Source organism: Carassius gibelio, chromosome B3 (assembly GCF_023724105.1).
Source record: "Carassius gibelio isolate Cgi1373 ecotype wild population from Czech Republic chromosome B3, carGib1.2-hapl.c, whole genome shotgun sequence".
In the NCBI taxonomy this organism is placed as follows: domain Eukaryota; kingdom Metazoa; phylum Chordata; class Actinopteri; order Cypriniformes; family Cyprinidae; genus Carassius; species Carassius gibelio.
The window spans coordinates 3,821,171-3,837,986 of record NC_068398.1 but is presented as its reverse complement, the minus strand read 5'-3'; the positions used below and the strand labels follow the sequence as shown (position 1 = coordinate 3,837,986).

Here is a 16,816-nt window from a genome sequence, read left to right as displayed (position 1 = left end):
GGAACTCACATAAACTAGCGGCACACATTCATAATAATAGTCCTTCCATTATAAACACACATAGGGAATTTAGAACAGTGGAAGTGTTGATTATATATTTATTTTGGCAATCTTTTCCCATCACATGAAAAGGATGAGCATTGAGTAGACAGAGTCTGTTTATCGCGTGGATGCAGTGATCTCGTCATTATTGCAACACGTTATCTCACAAAATGCCTTCACCACAACTAACAGCAAACACATGAATACAGTAAGAGCTTTGTTGTGCAGCATAACAGCGTCATTCATTGTAACGGCAGTTTGGGCAAGTGTGCAGATATACTCGCGATGTGTGACAGCTCCGAGAAAGTAAAGGGAGCATTCTTTGATCGCTCTCTGTAGTTAAATCACAATTTAAATAACAGATTTGTTTCATGCTACTAAGAGAAAACAATGTGAAGTTGATCGTTTAGTCTCTGGTTTGATTCACTGATTTATAAAAAGTATTAAACGATTTAGAAAGAAAGTCTGTGTGAACTTGAATAATTAGCTACACATCAGAAATCGCTGATCACAGATCAGGCATTAATGAACATTGTTACTCACTGTTTTCGGCGGTGCTGTCGAATCCATATCATAAACGTCTGTTTGTAACGTATGCAAATATTTGGGTGGGCAAAGCAGAGAAAGGGGAGGTAACATTTCTCCTTATAACCTCACAAGGAGATTCAAGATCAGCCCGTTTGAGCTTCCATTTTCTCAAAGGCAGAGAAAGATAGCAAAATCTCGATCTTTACACCGATTGACATTTCTAGAAACTTGGGGACCATATACAGGCTAGTGGAACTCATTTTAATGTTAAAAATCCTCAGAAAGTGAAATTTTCATGTCATAGGAACTCTCTTGCTGTGAGAAACCTTGCTTTCAGGGGCTCTGAAGACGAAATAATGGTGTCTAACTATGGAAATATCTTAAAAGAGGTTGAGCTCATGGCTAAGTTTGAATGTTTTAAGAAAGCATGTCAGAATAGCTGAAAATCAAGGAAACTGCACAACCTTTTTCGGCAAAACAATACAAAATAAACTGCTCTCCTGCACTGGCAATCAACTGGTGAAAACGATGGTGGTTGGAATCAAAGAATCAAAGTATGTTTCGATCATCTTATACTGCACACCAGATGTCAGCCACACTGAGCAGATGTCTGTGCTGGTTTGAACTGTTAGTCTACGAAAAGGCATAGAGATAAAGGAATACTTTCTGGGCTTTCTAGTTGCTCCTGAATCCTCTAGCTCTGGGTTGTCCTCTCTCTAAACCTTGAAAAGACTGGAAGAACTAGGCATTCCATTTAGTAATTGTCAAGGTCAGTCTTACCACAATGGAGCCAACATGAAGGTGAAAAATAAAGGACTGCAAGCCAGGCTCCTTGAAAAAAAAAATCCACATGCACTTTATGTTCCATGTGGAAACCACACTCTCAACTTAGTTGTGACAGATGCCATTAAAGAGTCAGTAGTTGCAATTAACTTCTTTAAAGTTTTATGGAAACTGTTTACTCTTTTTGCAGCTAAATCCCAACAATGGGCTGTTCTCAAAGATCATGCTGACATCACTTTAAAAAGCTAGATTGGAAAGTCATCTGAAAGGTATTGATCCATTGCAGCTCCAGCCAGAGAAGGTGAGGGAGACTCTGCTACAGGTCAGGGAGAATACTAAAGATCCAACAGTTAGGACTGAATCCCAGTGACTCGCTGAAGAAATTGGATCCTTCAGATTTCAAATCTGACACAATATTCAGAGAATAATTAAGGTTTTTGCAAACAAAAAGGCAAGTCGGACAAGAATTTATGCCTTGACAACAATACGACTTTCCTTGATGGCATAATTCCCTTTACTCATTAACAATGTTTAGTTGCATGTTGTTGTGAAAATGTTTATTATGTTAATCTGTAATTTGAATGTTGCTGTACTTTTTATTTGCACTCCGATCTTAGAATTTTATTCAAAATTTGTATTTGTCCATTGAGATTACAATAACATACTGTGACGAGTCAGCTGCCTCCTCCCTGATTGTCACCGGCACCCCGTCCTAAATCGCCGCCCTTCACCAGGCTCCCGACTGGAGTGGGTGTGTGAGAGGAGGGGCGCTGGACGAGTCAGGGCTGGCGGCGTGTGATGGGGCACACCTGATGTGAATGGAGCCTCATCCCCGCCGCTGTTTAAAAGCCCAACGCGCCTCTCCTCGGGAGACCGGTCTCTTCCCCGTGCATGCACACTGGTGTCCTCGTGGGTCCAGGAAGGGTGCGTTGAGGGACTCCCGCGCCACCAAGACGTGAGCTGCCGGACCCGCGATCCGGATGGGAACCGCACCCGTATACACGGCCGACGGGCCAGGATGCCGGGCCGTCCATCCCCTACCAGTGCCACGGCCAACGAGAGAGACGCGGCCGCTAGGAGAAGCCGCCGCCCCTCCCGTGTGGGTGGCACCCTGGGGACGGGGATGTCGCTTGGGAGGGGGACTGTGACGAGTCAGCTGCCTCCTCCCTGATTGTCACCAGCACCCCGTCCTAAATCGCCGCCCTTCACCAGGCTCCCGACTGGAGTGGGTGTGTGAGAGGAGGGGCGCTGGACGAGTCAGGGCTGGCGGCGTGTGATGGGGCACACCTGATGTGAATGGAGCCTCATCCCCACCGCTGTTTAAAAACCCAACGCGCCTAGGAGTTCGCTAGGAGAAGCCACCGCCCCTCGCGCCCCGGACTGAGGAGGGGAGCGCGTGCGGCCGCCGGACTCCGCCCCTTGCCTGGACCCTTCCTTGATGAACACTGCCCGACCTACACAAACCCCGCAGCACGACGAGGACACCAGATTCCCTGTTATTTTGGACACTTCCCCCTTTGGCCACTTTTATTCCCTGTGTTATTTTATGATTTCTATTAATAAAAGCCTCTCCGAGGCCTGACGCCACGCCCACTGTGTCTGTCTTGTGCTCCTCCCGTGACAATACTTTGTGTTCATTACCAAATTGTTATGGTTGTAAATTATGATGTTCTAGCACTATCCTTCTAATAAAATGACTTTGCACAATGTTTAAACTTTCTTAGTTATGTTGAGTTTGTCCTAATTATATTGATTACTTGTTAAAATATTTATTCAAGCACAACATTGTATTGTTAATTTGACAACAGCGGTTTGATGTAATATGTGTCAGTGTAGGATGAGTATGGTGTTTATGTTGGGGGATGGGGGGGCCCCCATTTTCAAATCTGCTTAGGGCCCCCAAAATGGGCTGTCCCTTTTTGTGGATTCACATTACTTTTCATTCAACAGTTTGCGTTCCAGACGGACACAAAACCTAAGGATGTAGTTTTTCATACTAAACTTTAATATACTAGAATCAGTTACATTTTTCATAAGGCTACATCTTATCATTACCATGTGTTGTCATTTATCCTAATTTCCATATTTACATGCCACAACTTTGTGTGATTTTTAATTAAATATCTGACTAATAAATTTAATCGTTTTCTTCTCTAATCCTCCCCCACAAAGACTGTTGATGCTGATGAAATACCATGCAAGTCTGTAATTTTAAGTCCTTTAAAATATATTTGTGCAGATCGGCTTAAAAAAAACAGCTAACCTTTGATGGTTTCATTGGGCGCACGCACGTGCCTGTCCCTAAACTAACTTCCGATCAATGTTTGTTTATCAATCTGGCCTTAGCGCCATCTGCAAAAGCAGATAAATTTAAGGTGAAGAGTTGACTGAAGTTGGGCTCAAGTGTTTGTGCTGTGTGATGTGTTTCCCATACATTTGTTTATTTGTGGCACTCACAATATCAAAACTGACCGATTTTTCAAAGGCTTCATTAAATAAACATGAGCACGTACTGCATAGTTAAAAATCTAAACGATGTGCATGTGTGTTTGTATCACTGTATTTACATTTTCAATTTAATTTTAATTTCATCTTGTTATGTCTGATGGAGTAGTGTTTGTGAGCTCAGCGCTGCTTTGTGTAGCTACAGTCTGTTTCTCCTGCTTTAAAGCACCTCCTGCTGGCAGAGAATTAATTAGCATTTCCAGTCAGTCTTGTGTATGCAGCAAACATATTTAGCTTTTTATCAAAAATAATCTAATCTAGATGTTTTTATTGATTTTTATTTGGAAGTCTACCGGAAGTTAAATTTGAACACAAAAGCGCACATGCGCAGTAACGTTTGTTTATATTGTTGCCATTGAAATTGTCTATAGAGCATGGGGAACTACGTCACTGCGCATTGCATTTTGGGTAGTCACGGCCATGTTTGGGGACACGCTCATCAGTAAAAGTGAAAGTGAAAGTGACATGACATACAGATCAAGTGTAAGATTACATGTAAAGAAAAACTCAACAAGGAAGCAAAAATGTGGTATTTAGAAAAAAATCAAGACAATCAACGAACTCAATCTGCACGAACACAAAGAGTGGTCGGATGATCTTAAAGAGCTGCCACTCGTAACCTTCCCCAATGTGTTTTCTAACCTTGTTTGTAGTGTCAGAGCGTACACCTCTGATCAGTTTAAAAATTATAAATCTCTCGAGTCTCACCTGAAATTTACAAATGGATGGGTGCAGAACCTACACATTTTCTGTGTCAACGAGCGGAAAACTGTTGTCTGCACAAAGGTCTTGAATTAATCAATTTCAACAATTGTCTTTCTATGTACCTTTTTCACTTATTACATTATCTATGTTCTTGATACTTGAAGGTTACTTGAAGTGCACTGAACGTATAAATTAAATAATCTTCCTTTTTTTTCAATTTTCACTGCCCTACCTGTGGTCTTGATACTTGTTTACCTAATTACCTTTTATGTGTTACACTGCCACTTTACTTTTTAATATGCGTTATTGTAAACTGTACAAATTAACCTCCGTGTGTTATGAAGCACAAATAAAGAGATACAGAATTGATCAATTTTGCAGTTTATTACTGTAACAGGTGCAATATGCATAACACTGATAATGCAGGAGATGTGGTTCATGCATAGGTATCATTTAATGTAAGTCTGTCAAATCGATTAATAACATCCCCAAAAAAGTTGTTTATATAACGTACATTTCTATATATATATATATATATATATATATATATATATATATATATATATATATATGCACATACATACGTGTGTATATATCAGAAATATTTACATGTGTGTATACAGTATATACAGGTCAATACCTCTTATGTATACATAGACATGTATGCATATATACACACACACACACACACACACTTAAATATATACAGTACACAAACATTAATAAACACAAGCTTAGATTTTTGATGTGATTCATTGTGATCAATTAATTTAACCGTAGTTTATGGTTTCATGACAACGCTGGGGCACATATTAGTCAATGCACAGCATACAGTCACTATATCTTGTCCAGGAACGTCATGTCTTCACCTTGACATGGGAGTTCCATGCTTACTGGTACAATTCCATTTAGTATGGTGTACTTTGTGCGTACACATCCAATCACCCTCTCGACATTAACCCTGAGGTGAGCTATCTGGCGTTTTTCCTCCACACCTTTTGCATCCAGCTGGCTGTGTCCTCTTTCACTTCACAAACAAGCCCAACACTGTCTCTGATGTTAAATCCACGATCTGCCAACACACATAACTAATTATAAACCAGACCAAAGGGACAATCCTTCTTTTCCTTCTTACTGCTGAATAGTTTACCTGTACACATAAGAACTGCTCAGACTGTTGGAATTTTTAAGTCATTTCTTAAGACACACTTGTATTCCTTGGCTTTTATATCAAGCTGAGCTGTGACATTGGTATGTTTTTACTGTATTTGTTTTATTTGTATGTGACTCTCTAGTTTTCTTTTCTAGACATTGTTAAGCACTTTGGTCAACCATGGTTGTTTTTAAATATGCTATATAAATAAACTGAACTGAACTGCTGCTAACCAAGCCATGTGACGCCGCTTTGTTAACTCGGAGACATGAGATCAAGGTGCGGTTTTCCAGCAGGAAAGCTGAAAAATCGCACTCCATTCAAATAATTTTTCCATGCCGGTCATGAGTACGAGTGTGGCAGTTAATTACACAACAAGCTTTTACCATGATAACTTATTTTTTAGCTGTAGAGAGCAAACAAAACAGTCTATTATCAATCCAATACAATACATACAGCAGCGTCCGTGTCCTAAAGTCCCAGAATGCATTGCGTCGCTGACATCACGTTCTCAGACTCTATAGACGCACAAAGTCATTTTCATTTTCCCGCGTTATTTCCATTCTCTAGTCGCTGCACTCTCCAGTCCAGCGGGTGGCGCGAAAACACACGTGTCTGTTTGCCAAATACCATTAAACCTTAGAGGAAGATTAGTTTCACCGTGCGAAACAATTAATCACATCTTTATATCAAGTAAGAAATATATATTAGAAAGGCAAGAGTTTAAGAATCAGCTACGGGAAATATGTATATTAGAATATAATGTAAATAATATAGTAACATATGGAAATAATGACCAAGGACGGAGATATTTGTTTAATTTTCTAAGGAGAACTGGACTGGAAAGACGAGTTTAAATAAAAGTGAGTAAGCTAGAGTGAGACAACAAAACTAACGTGGAGAGAACATATAAAGTACACAGTGTGTAAATGTAAAAAAGTGCTTAATGTAATGAGGTGTCTTGCATTGGATTGGGGAGCAAGTTTTTCAGATCTGAAATATATTTATATTGCACTAATAAGGTCTTAATTAGATTATGGTTGTATTGTGTATGGGTCAGCAGCAAAATCTGTATTAACTGAATTAGATGTTGTGCAGACACAAGCTTTAAGAATATGTTTAGGGGCAATCAGAACTTCCCCAGTGTGTTCACTTCAGGTTGAAGCAGGTGAAATGCCTCTATGGCTAAGAAGGAAACATCTGGTAGCCAACTATTGGATTAATTTAAGAGGGCATGGGGACAGTCATCCAACAAAAAAGTTTTGGTTGGACAGGAGATTTAATAGCAAAAGAAATGGATGTATATGAAAAAGAATTTGCTCGTGCTGTGGTGTGGACTAACAAGCCAATCTGGACAATGGAAAATACAAAGGTGGACAACATAGAGCTGTTAATAATAAAAGGCTGCAGTAGGAGTACAGATATAGTCAGTGAATATTAAACATATATGGACTATATGTACAAAGATAGTATTCAGATATTTACAGATGGATCAAAGGATTTACAATCAGAGGCAACAGGATCTGCTGTATATATACCTAGTCATAATGTGGGATTAAACAAAAGAACATCTGACAGCTTAAGTGTGTAAACAGTCGAGTTGTATGAAATATTACTAGCATTAGAATGGACTGAACAATCCGGATGGGACAACATTGTAAAATGTAGTGATTCTGTTTCTGCCCTTATGAGCATAAATTCTGGTGTGACTAGCAACCATCAAGAATTACTTTATGAGATTTTAATTACAAACTCAAGAATAAGTAGACAGGGGAAAAACATTACATATTTATGGGTACCAGGACATGTAGGCATACAGGGAAATGAGAAAGTAGACAGACTGGCAAAAGAAGCAAAAAAAAAGGAAATATTGATGTTAAAATTAAATTATCAAAATCAGAAGGGAAGAGTTTAGTGTGGAAAAATATAATGGAAAAATGGCAGCAACAGTGGGATAATGAAATCAAAGGGAGACATCTGTACATGATAAAAAAGAGGATAGGTATAGAAAGTAAGAAAGGGGGGAATAGGAAGGAACAAGTCACAATGAACAGACTGAGGATTGGACATTGCAAGTTAAACAAAACTCTTCATATTATAGTAAAACACCCAACAGGATTATGTGATGAATGTCAGGAGGAGGAAACAATTAATCACATCTTTATATCATGCAAGAAATATATATTAGAAAGGCAAGAGTTTAAGAATCAGCTACGGGAAATAGGTATATTAGGATATAATGTAAATAATATAGTAACATATGGAAATAATGACCAAGGACGGAGATATTTGTTTAATTTTCTAAGGAGAACTGGACTGGAAAGACGAGTTTAAATAAAAGTGAGTAAGCTAGAGTGAGACAACAGATGGCAGTAATGCAGCACTATGGATGCCAACTGCCATAAAAATCCAATGAAGAAGAAGTAGTTTCACCGTGCTCTGTTTTATTTGGCTGTAGTGCTGTTTTGTTATGAAATGTTAGAAATGTTGTTTCTGTAAATAGAGAAATACAGTTTTTGAATCAGGTCAATAAATACCTAATATTCTCATCCTCACAGTCGTGACTAAGGTTTAAAGCAAGCAGGAATATCATCTGAACTGAGATCTGCTGCTGTGAAGATTATGTTTTTTAAAGAGGAGAGTGAAGAGAACACGAGTGAACCAGAAACCTGGAGAATAAAACACGAAGAACCAGAAACCTGGAGAATAAAACACGAGGAACCAGAAACCTGGAGAATAAAACAAGAGGAACCAGAAACCTGGAGAATAAAACAGGAGGAACCAGAAACCTGGAGAATAAAACAGGATCAAGGAGGTTGGTGTTTATTCTTCACTCATCTTTAATGACTGTTTGCCTACAAAAGATGGAATGAACAAAGAAAAGCTTAAACATTTAATGAAACTGATGCCTAGGTCTAGGTAATGCCTAGAAATCTATTTTTTTTTTCACTCAGCTGTTTTTGTCAGTTTTGCAACATGCAAATTATTGTTTATTATGTTAAAATAAAGCAGCTGATTTAGAGAGAGAGAGCGAGAGAGAGAGAGGGAGAGGGAGAGATGGTCAGAATTATTGGCACCTCTTCATCAGTTTGACAGCAGGTGCTGCAAATGCTCACAACCGAATAAATAATTTTATTTGCTGCGTGTTTCTTTGTTTGGCTGTGTTTCAGTATTTGCAGTGCATCTGTTGTCAAATTGATGAAGTTGTTTTCTTAGTTTGCAGGTGTTTTTTATTTAATTTTACATCCCATTTCTTTATTTAGTTGCACTGTGAGTATTAAAAATTGTTAATATTTAGGCTGGCTTGATAAAATTCAAATCTAGACACACTGAAGCCCATTAGACTCAATCAGACTTCCCGTCTATGTACTATTTCTAACCCATTCAAACTATGTGTTTTTTTTTTGTTTGTTTTTTTATATCACGATTCACAATTTTATTACAATTCTTTGTCATGTTGGTTTTACGATTTTGCGAATTGTCTGAGCATTACAGACAAACTCATTTCCCTATTATAAAGACAGTCTTTCTTTGTAACAAAAAAAAGAAGCAGATATTTAGGCCAAAGAGGGCGAAGATAAAAATCTTTGTTCTAATTTTTTTATAACAAAGATAAAAGAATGACAAAGATACACATTACAACTACACATAATATACAAATAAAACAAACCATGCTTTATTTTCAGGTACAATAGCTTTATTTAGCAGGAGCATTCAAGAAATTGAATGAACAAATATAAAAATAAAACACTATATAAACTGATTCCTAAAGCAACTGTATAAAATTTCTTCCATCAAGAGCAGTGAGTGATTTTTCTCTTTGTGTTTTGTTTTATTAATGTTAAATGAATAAAAATTAAAAAATTAAACCATTTACTCACTCAAAGGTGTTTTTAAACCTGAATGAGTTTCTTTCTTCTTCTGAACATAAATGCTATTTTGAGGAATGTGGAAAACCAAACAGTTGAGTATTTTTTGCTACTATCAAATTCAATGTGGACCAGCAACTGTTTGCTTACCCATATTCTTTGGGAAATGGGACATTGACCTTTAAAAAGACAGAAGGAAAGGAGTAATAAGGGAGGAGGATTGCAGAGAGGCAAACTCACAGAAATATCTGATAGAGATCATGATATAATCTTACAATAACCAACTTCAGTTTACATGAAAACCTTGTGTTTTTTAAAGTGACATGACATTCAGCCAAGTATGGTGACCCATACTCAGAATTTGTGCTCTGCATTTAAACCATCCGAAGTGCACACACACAGAGCAGTGAACACACACACACACACACACACACGGAGCAGTGGGCAGCCATTTATGCTGCGGCGCCCGGGGAGCAGTTTTGGGGTTCGGTGCCTTGCTCAAGGGCACCTAAGTCATGGTATTGAAGGTGGAGAGAGAACTGTACATGCACTACCACCACCCACAATTCCTGCCGGCCCGGGACTCGAACTCACAACCTTTTGATTGGGAGTTCGACTCTAACCATTAGGCCACGACTTCTTTTTAAAGTATTAGTTAAAGTGCAAGAGATAACTTAGTTTAATAATCAGGCGCTGTTTGACAGACTTTATCACGCTTCGGGTGTATGCAGCGCTCAGAAAAAGCACAATGTCAGACCAGCGTGCTGCCTGGCATTCGCTAGAATTGACCTGTCGACTGTGTCTTCTCCTCCTATGCGGGTTCGGGTTTGAACCTCTGCACCGCTGTCGGCCAGTGAGGATTGCACTCTACATTTGGCTCTGATTAATGCTAGATTGCTAGCTAACAATACTTTTTTACTTAATTCTTTTTTTACTTCATGTTAGCTGGATTTCATGTTTTTGGCAGAAACCTGGCTTAATAACCCAGTGTGCCTGTAGCTTTCTCTATTTCAGTTTTATCACGTGATAGAAAGTCTAAGGCCTTCTCAAGCCGAAGGGCAAACTCATCTAATCTGCGGCCTATTATGCATCAAACTAAGATTGATTTAAAGACACCAAGCACTGCCATCAAGTTAGCACTTTTAAACATTCAATCACTAAAAATAAATCATTTCTAATCAATGACTTTATAACCACAAACAATCTGGATTTTATGTTTCTAAATGAAACATGGCTTGAAGACAGCTGCAGTGCAACAGTCCTCAATGAAGCAGCCCCTCCTAACTTCACTTACATGAGTGTTTGCAGGACTGTTAGGAGAGGTGGGGGTGTAGCTGCTATATTTAAAGATGTCTATCAATGCAAGCAAGTGTCATTTGGTCAGTACTTGTCTTTTGAATATCTAGGGATTGTGCTGAAAGGTGCTCCACGCATTCTGTTTATTATTATTTACAGGCCTCCAAAATACTCTCCAGCCTTTGTTGAAGAGGTCACAGAAATGTTATCAATGATTTCCTCAGAGTTTGACTGTTTTGCAATTGCAGGGGATTTTAATATTCACATAGATAATGCAGAAAACAAAACTACTAAAGAAATGATAACGGTTCTAAACACTTTTGACCTGACTCAGCACGTGCATGGACCCAAACACAAAGGTGGACACACTCTAGACTTAATCATCAGTAGGGGTCTAAACATTTCATCCATTGTTATTAAGGACGTAGCACTATCTGATCACTTCTGTATTTTCTTTGATATATTGATCTCTGCTACCACTGAATCTAGATCTGTCTCTGTCAGAAGGAGATGCATAAACGAGAACACAAGTGTACTATTTATGGAGGCTATATCTTTAACACCAAGCATTTCTGCAGACTCTGTTGATATTCTCCTTGATTCCTTCAACTCAAAAGTTAAGAATGTTATTGATGATATTGCACCAATAATAGTCAGTAAGAAAACAAACAGACAGAAATCAGTTTGGAGAAGATCAACAGCAGTTCAAACTATGAAAAGACAATGCAGTAAAGCAGAGCGGATGTGGAGGAAGACGAAACTTGAAATTCACTATAGCATCTATAAAGACATCCTTCATCCTTTTAATGTGAAACTAGCCACAGCTAGACAGAATTTCTTCTCAAACCTTATAAACAGTAACTTAAATAACACTCGTACTCTTTTTGCCACTGTTGAGAGACTGACAAACCCCCCAAGGCAGATTCCCAATGATATGCAAACAGACAGCAAATGCAATGAGTTTGCTTCCTTCTTTTCTGAGAAGATCATAAATATCAGGAAGGCGATTAGCACATCCTCAAGTAATGCAGAGGTCAGACAGATTCGGCCAAAATATCAAAAAGATACTATGTCTATTTTTAAAACAATTGATAGCAACATTTTGGAAGACATAGTGCAGCACCTAAAATCGTCAACCTGCTGTCTTGACACACTTCCCACATCTTTTTTCAAAAGTGTGCTTAACTGCTTAGAAGCAGATCTCTTAGAAGTGGTGAATGCCTCACTTCTTTCTGGGACATTTCCAAACTCCCTAAAAACTGCAGTTGTAAAGCCCCTCCTGAAAAAGAGCAATCTTGATAACACAATTTTGAGCAATTTTAGACCAATATCTAATCTTCCTTTTATAGGCAAAATTATAGAAAAGGTAGTTTTTAATCAGCTGAACAAATACTTAAACTCAAATGGATACCTGGACAATTTTCAATCTGGTTTTCGACCGCATCACAGCACAGAGACAGCACTCATTAAGATAATAAATGATATTCGCTTAAATTGTGACTCTGGCAAAATATCGGTGCTGGTATTGCTAGATCTCAGTGCTGCGTTTGACACTGTTGATCATAACATACTACTAGAGAGACTGGAAAACTGGGTCGGGCTTTCTGGGATGGTACTCAAATGGTTCAGATCATACTTAGAAGGGAGAGGCTATTATGTGAGTATAGGAGAGCATAAGTCTAAGTGGACGTCCATGACATGCGGAGTCCCACAAGGGTCAATTCTTGCACCGCTCTTGTTTAGCCTGTATATGCTTCCACTAAGTCAAATAATGAGAAAGAACCAAATTGCCTACCACAGCTATGTTGATGATACCCAGATTTACCTAGCCTTATCTCCAAATGACTACAGCCCCATTAGCCGCATTTCCACTGTCGGGCCAGTGCGAGCCAGGGCTTAAAGCGGGCCGGGCGGGGCTCATAGCCCCGGGCCAGTAGCACGAGGCCAGAATAGCGCAGGGTTTCCACATTGGAGCTTGAAGCACCGCTGCGCATCACTAAAACACGCCCTTTACACGCCTCTCAGAACAATGTCATGCAACCTCATCATTTCACCATCAAAGAGAAGTTATCAGAAAACTAAGAAATAAGTCACTGGAACATGTGCGATCACAAAACGAACATGATAAAAGAGGCCGTTTGTTTGCATGCTTTGTTATATATTCAAATTCAAAAGCATCGTTGTTTTAACTATAGAATTTATTTAATTTATCAGGACTCAAAATTAATCACACATAAATACACTTATTTCTATTTTATTAATTTTTAACACTTATGAAAATAGCCTGCTTATTCAGTCTAGACTGTTTCTGTTTATTTGAAGCCACAGTACCCGTCATATTTAGAATGAGTGATAATATCTCTATTTTTATAAAAGCTCCCGAACAAAAAACATTATTAGGCTATATTCTTTTATGATAGGCAACGTGAGATAAACTCTCGAGACGAGGCTTGTGACAGATAATATAAGTTACTTAATAAATACACGATTGTGATAGAGAATAAGAAGCTGATGTCTGATTTCTTCAAGCTGTCATATGTTTACTATGGTAACATGTTTAGCGTGCATATCTTTTTCATCACTTATAAATATTTCTGCCTTATTTAGTGATTATAATCCACATTGGATCAAGTTATTTCAAACACTCGCTGCTGACTGAAAGAGAGTTTTGAGCTCGACTTATTTAAAAAAGTGTTTAATGCTGGTGTTAAAGCTGTTATCTTTCTGAAATGATCCACAGTGCAGACTCGCTATTTTTATAAAAGCTCCCAAACAAAAATCATTATTATATTTTGATGATATGCAATGTGGAGCTAAACTCTTGAAACGAGACGACAGATAAAATGTTACTTAATAAATACACAATTGTGATAGAGAATAAGAAGCTGACGTCTGATTTCTCCAAGCGGTCATATTTACTATGGTAACGTTATGTTTAGCGTGCATGGTCTTTTACATCGCTTATAAATATTTCTGCCTTGTTTAGTGATTATAATCCACATCGGATCAAGTTATTTCAAACACTTGCTGCTAACTAAGAGTGAGTTTTGAGCTCAACTTATTTTAAAACGTCTTTAATGGGGGTGTTACAGCTGTTATCTTTCTGAAATGATCCGCGCTGACGCTCTGTAGACGCTGAGAAACTCCGCCTTTGTTCATAAACCCTCCTCTAGCCCCAGCTGGCCCGCTTTGGCCCAAGGTTTTCGTCGGGCCAAAAAACCCTGGCCGTTGGCCCCGAGGAAGCCCCGGCGAGGCACGATCAAGCCCCGGAAGTGACAGTGGAAACGCGACTGGCCCTGGCATGCACTAGCACACCCGGTCTTAGCTCGATAGTGGAAACACGGCTACTGATGTTAACGCCGAGGAACTTGAAGCTGCTTACCCGCTCCACAATTATGTCCTCACCTGATGCAACAAATGGCTCATTTTTAATGGGTTTTATTTATTTTGTTTCATCGTGACGAGAGATCAGTGGAAAATTATTTAAATATAAAAAAACATACATACAGTCTGTGAGTCAGAACAGCCGGCATTGTAGTCTTCTCTCCCAGGTTCAGGAAACAGTCCTCCATAAAATACGCTGCATACATCTGAATATTTGGGTTGAACGGTTCTGGAACAGTGTTGTAAATACAATTTAATCACAGATTTCTAGCCTTGTCTTTTTTTGGAAGACCAAAGAAAGTAGTTTCGCAGTGTCACACACCACGGCCTTGAGAACGGCGCAGCTGGTGAATTCGACGAAGGAGCTTGCGGCAACCTCATGTGACAACCCTGGGCAAGACTCCGCTTCAAAGTAGTCTCACTTTCACAACCAATCACACAACGTCTCCATGACATGGAATAAAAGTTACACCTTATTAAAGACAACGGAAACAGTGCAGTCAAACGTGTGCTACAAAGTCAGTGCTGTACTACAATTAAATATATATAAAAAGTGGCAGAGCAAGAACACATCTGCTGCAGTTTTAGATTTAGTTTGTTGTAACAGAAACAATCTTTAGAGAAACTGAATAATAGAGCAGCAAATAATAAGGAATAGTTTTTTTCAACAAAATGTGTTTGTGTAGTTGATCAAATATTTAACATTTGTCATTATAGAAATGTGATTTGTGTCTATAATGCTTTAAAAATATATTTTGAAGATCAATGTATCTCACTCATGAAAAGTTTCAGGAAGGGTAACATTTTGAAAATGACATCAAAAGGAGAAAACAAATTAATAGAAATTGTCTGTTAGACCAGGGTTGACTTTTATGTACTTTCACATTTCTGTTCTTTTATTTTAGAGTTTAATGAAGAAATTTGTGAAGATGGGGAGAAAGATCATGTCAAAACTGGAGAAAAACCTTTGAGTTGCTCTCAAACCAAACAGAAAGATTTGAAGAAAAGAAGAGCTAAGAAATCTTTCACCTGCACTCAGTGTGGAAAGAGTTTGAAAAGAAAAAATAGTTTTGATGTTCACATGAGAATTCACACTGGAGAGAAACAGTACAAGTGTTCACACTGTTACAAAAGATTTAATCAGTCAACACATCTGAAAACACACGAGAGGATTCACACTGGAGAGAAACCGTACACATGTGATCAGTGCGGGAAGAGTTTTGCACGAAGAGGAACCCTTATGACCCATATGAAAATTCATACAGGAGAGAAACCGTACACATGTGATCAATGTGGAAAGAGTTTAAAGTGCAAATATAGTCTTGAGCGTCACATGATTGTTCATACTGGAGAGAAACCATACACATGTGATCAGTGTGGGAGGAATTTTGCATTGAAAGGAATCCTTATAACACATATGAGAATTCATACAGGAGAGAAACTGTACACTTGTGATCAATGTGGGAAGAGTTTGATTAGCAAATGTAGTCTTCAGATTCACATGAGAGTTCACACTGGTGAGAAACTGTACACTTGTGATCAGTGCGGGAAGAGTTTCTCACACTCAGCAAACCTTAAGAGACACATGAACATCCACACTGGTGAGAAACTGTACTCGTGTGATCAATGTAGCAAAAGATTTTTGAGGGCTTCAGACATAAAGCAGCACCTGAAAGTTCATACAAAGGAGAAACCACATTCATGTAATTGTTGTAGAAAGAGTTTTTCACATCTACAACATTTGAAAGAACATCAGAAAATACATGCTGCTGTGAGAGAGTACATGTGCTTGGAGTGTGAAAAGACTTTTACTACAGCAAAGTGTTTAAAACTGCACCAGAGGATTCACACTGGAGAAAAACCTTTCAAGTGTTCACACTGTGATACGAGATTCAGTCATCCAGGAAATCTGAAAAGACATGAGAGGATTCACACTGGAGAGAAACCGTATCACTGCACTGAATGTGAGAAGTGTTTCAGTCGTCCATCTGCTCTAAACAATCATACAAAAAACTATCACAGTAAGTATTCAAGAAACGGCTGGAATTCTGATCAAATAAAAGATGTAGTTCCTCCCCAGATAACTGTCAAAACATTTTATTATTTTGTTTTTTTTAATACACTGTTTTTAAACTGTCATGTAGCTTTGCAACTGATCCTTCTCTGCCTCTCTTGTAAGAAGGGATGGGTACCAGAAAACGGTATTTAATGAAAAAAAGAATAACATTAAAGAGCTGGACTGATGTGCAGTATCGTGAGAATTGTAATAACATTTACATTTAATGATTTGCAGACGCTTTTATCAAAAGGGACTTACAAATGAGAAAAACAGAAGAAAATCCGATCAACAAGAGAACAACAACTACAGTATACAAGTGCCATGACAAGTCTAAGTCTAGTACAGAACATATAGCCAGGATTTTTTGTTGTTGTTTTTTGTTTTTTTGTATAAGAATATGAAAGACAAGAAAAGTTAAGTGCTAGTATTAGTGCTGGCGAAGAAGATGAGTCTTTAGATGTTTTTTTGAAAATGAGTAAAGACTCCGCTGTA

The 16,816-nt window shown here is 38.4% G+C and overlaps 1 protein-coding gene across 1 annotated transcript in view; it reads left to right on the top strand.

Moving 5' to 3' along the window:
- The window catches only part of LOC127952532 (gastrula zinc finger protein XlCGF57.1), a 32,462-nt gene that overhangs the window by 11,235 nt on the left and 4,411 nt on the right, over positions 1–16,816 (top strand). Inside the window, exons 2-3 of the mRNA XM_052551058.1 lie at positions 8,275–8,531; positions 15,171–16,286. Of these exons, the coding sequence (XP_052407018.1) occupies positions 8,339–8,531; positions 15,171–16,286 (1,309 nt within the window). The 5' untranslated portion in view covers positions 8,275–8,338. The remainder of the gene's footprint in view (positions 1–8,274; positions 8,532–15,170; positions 16,287–16,816) is intronic.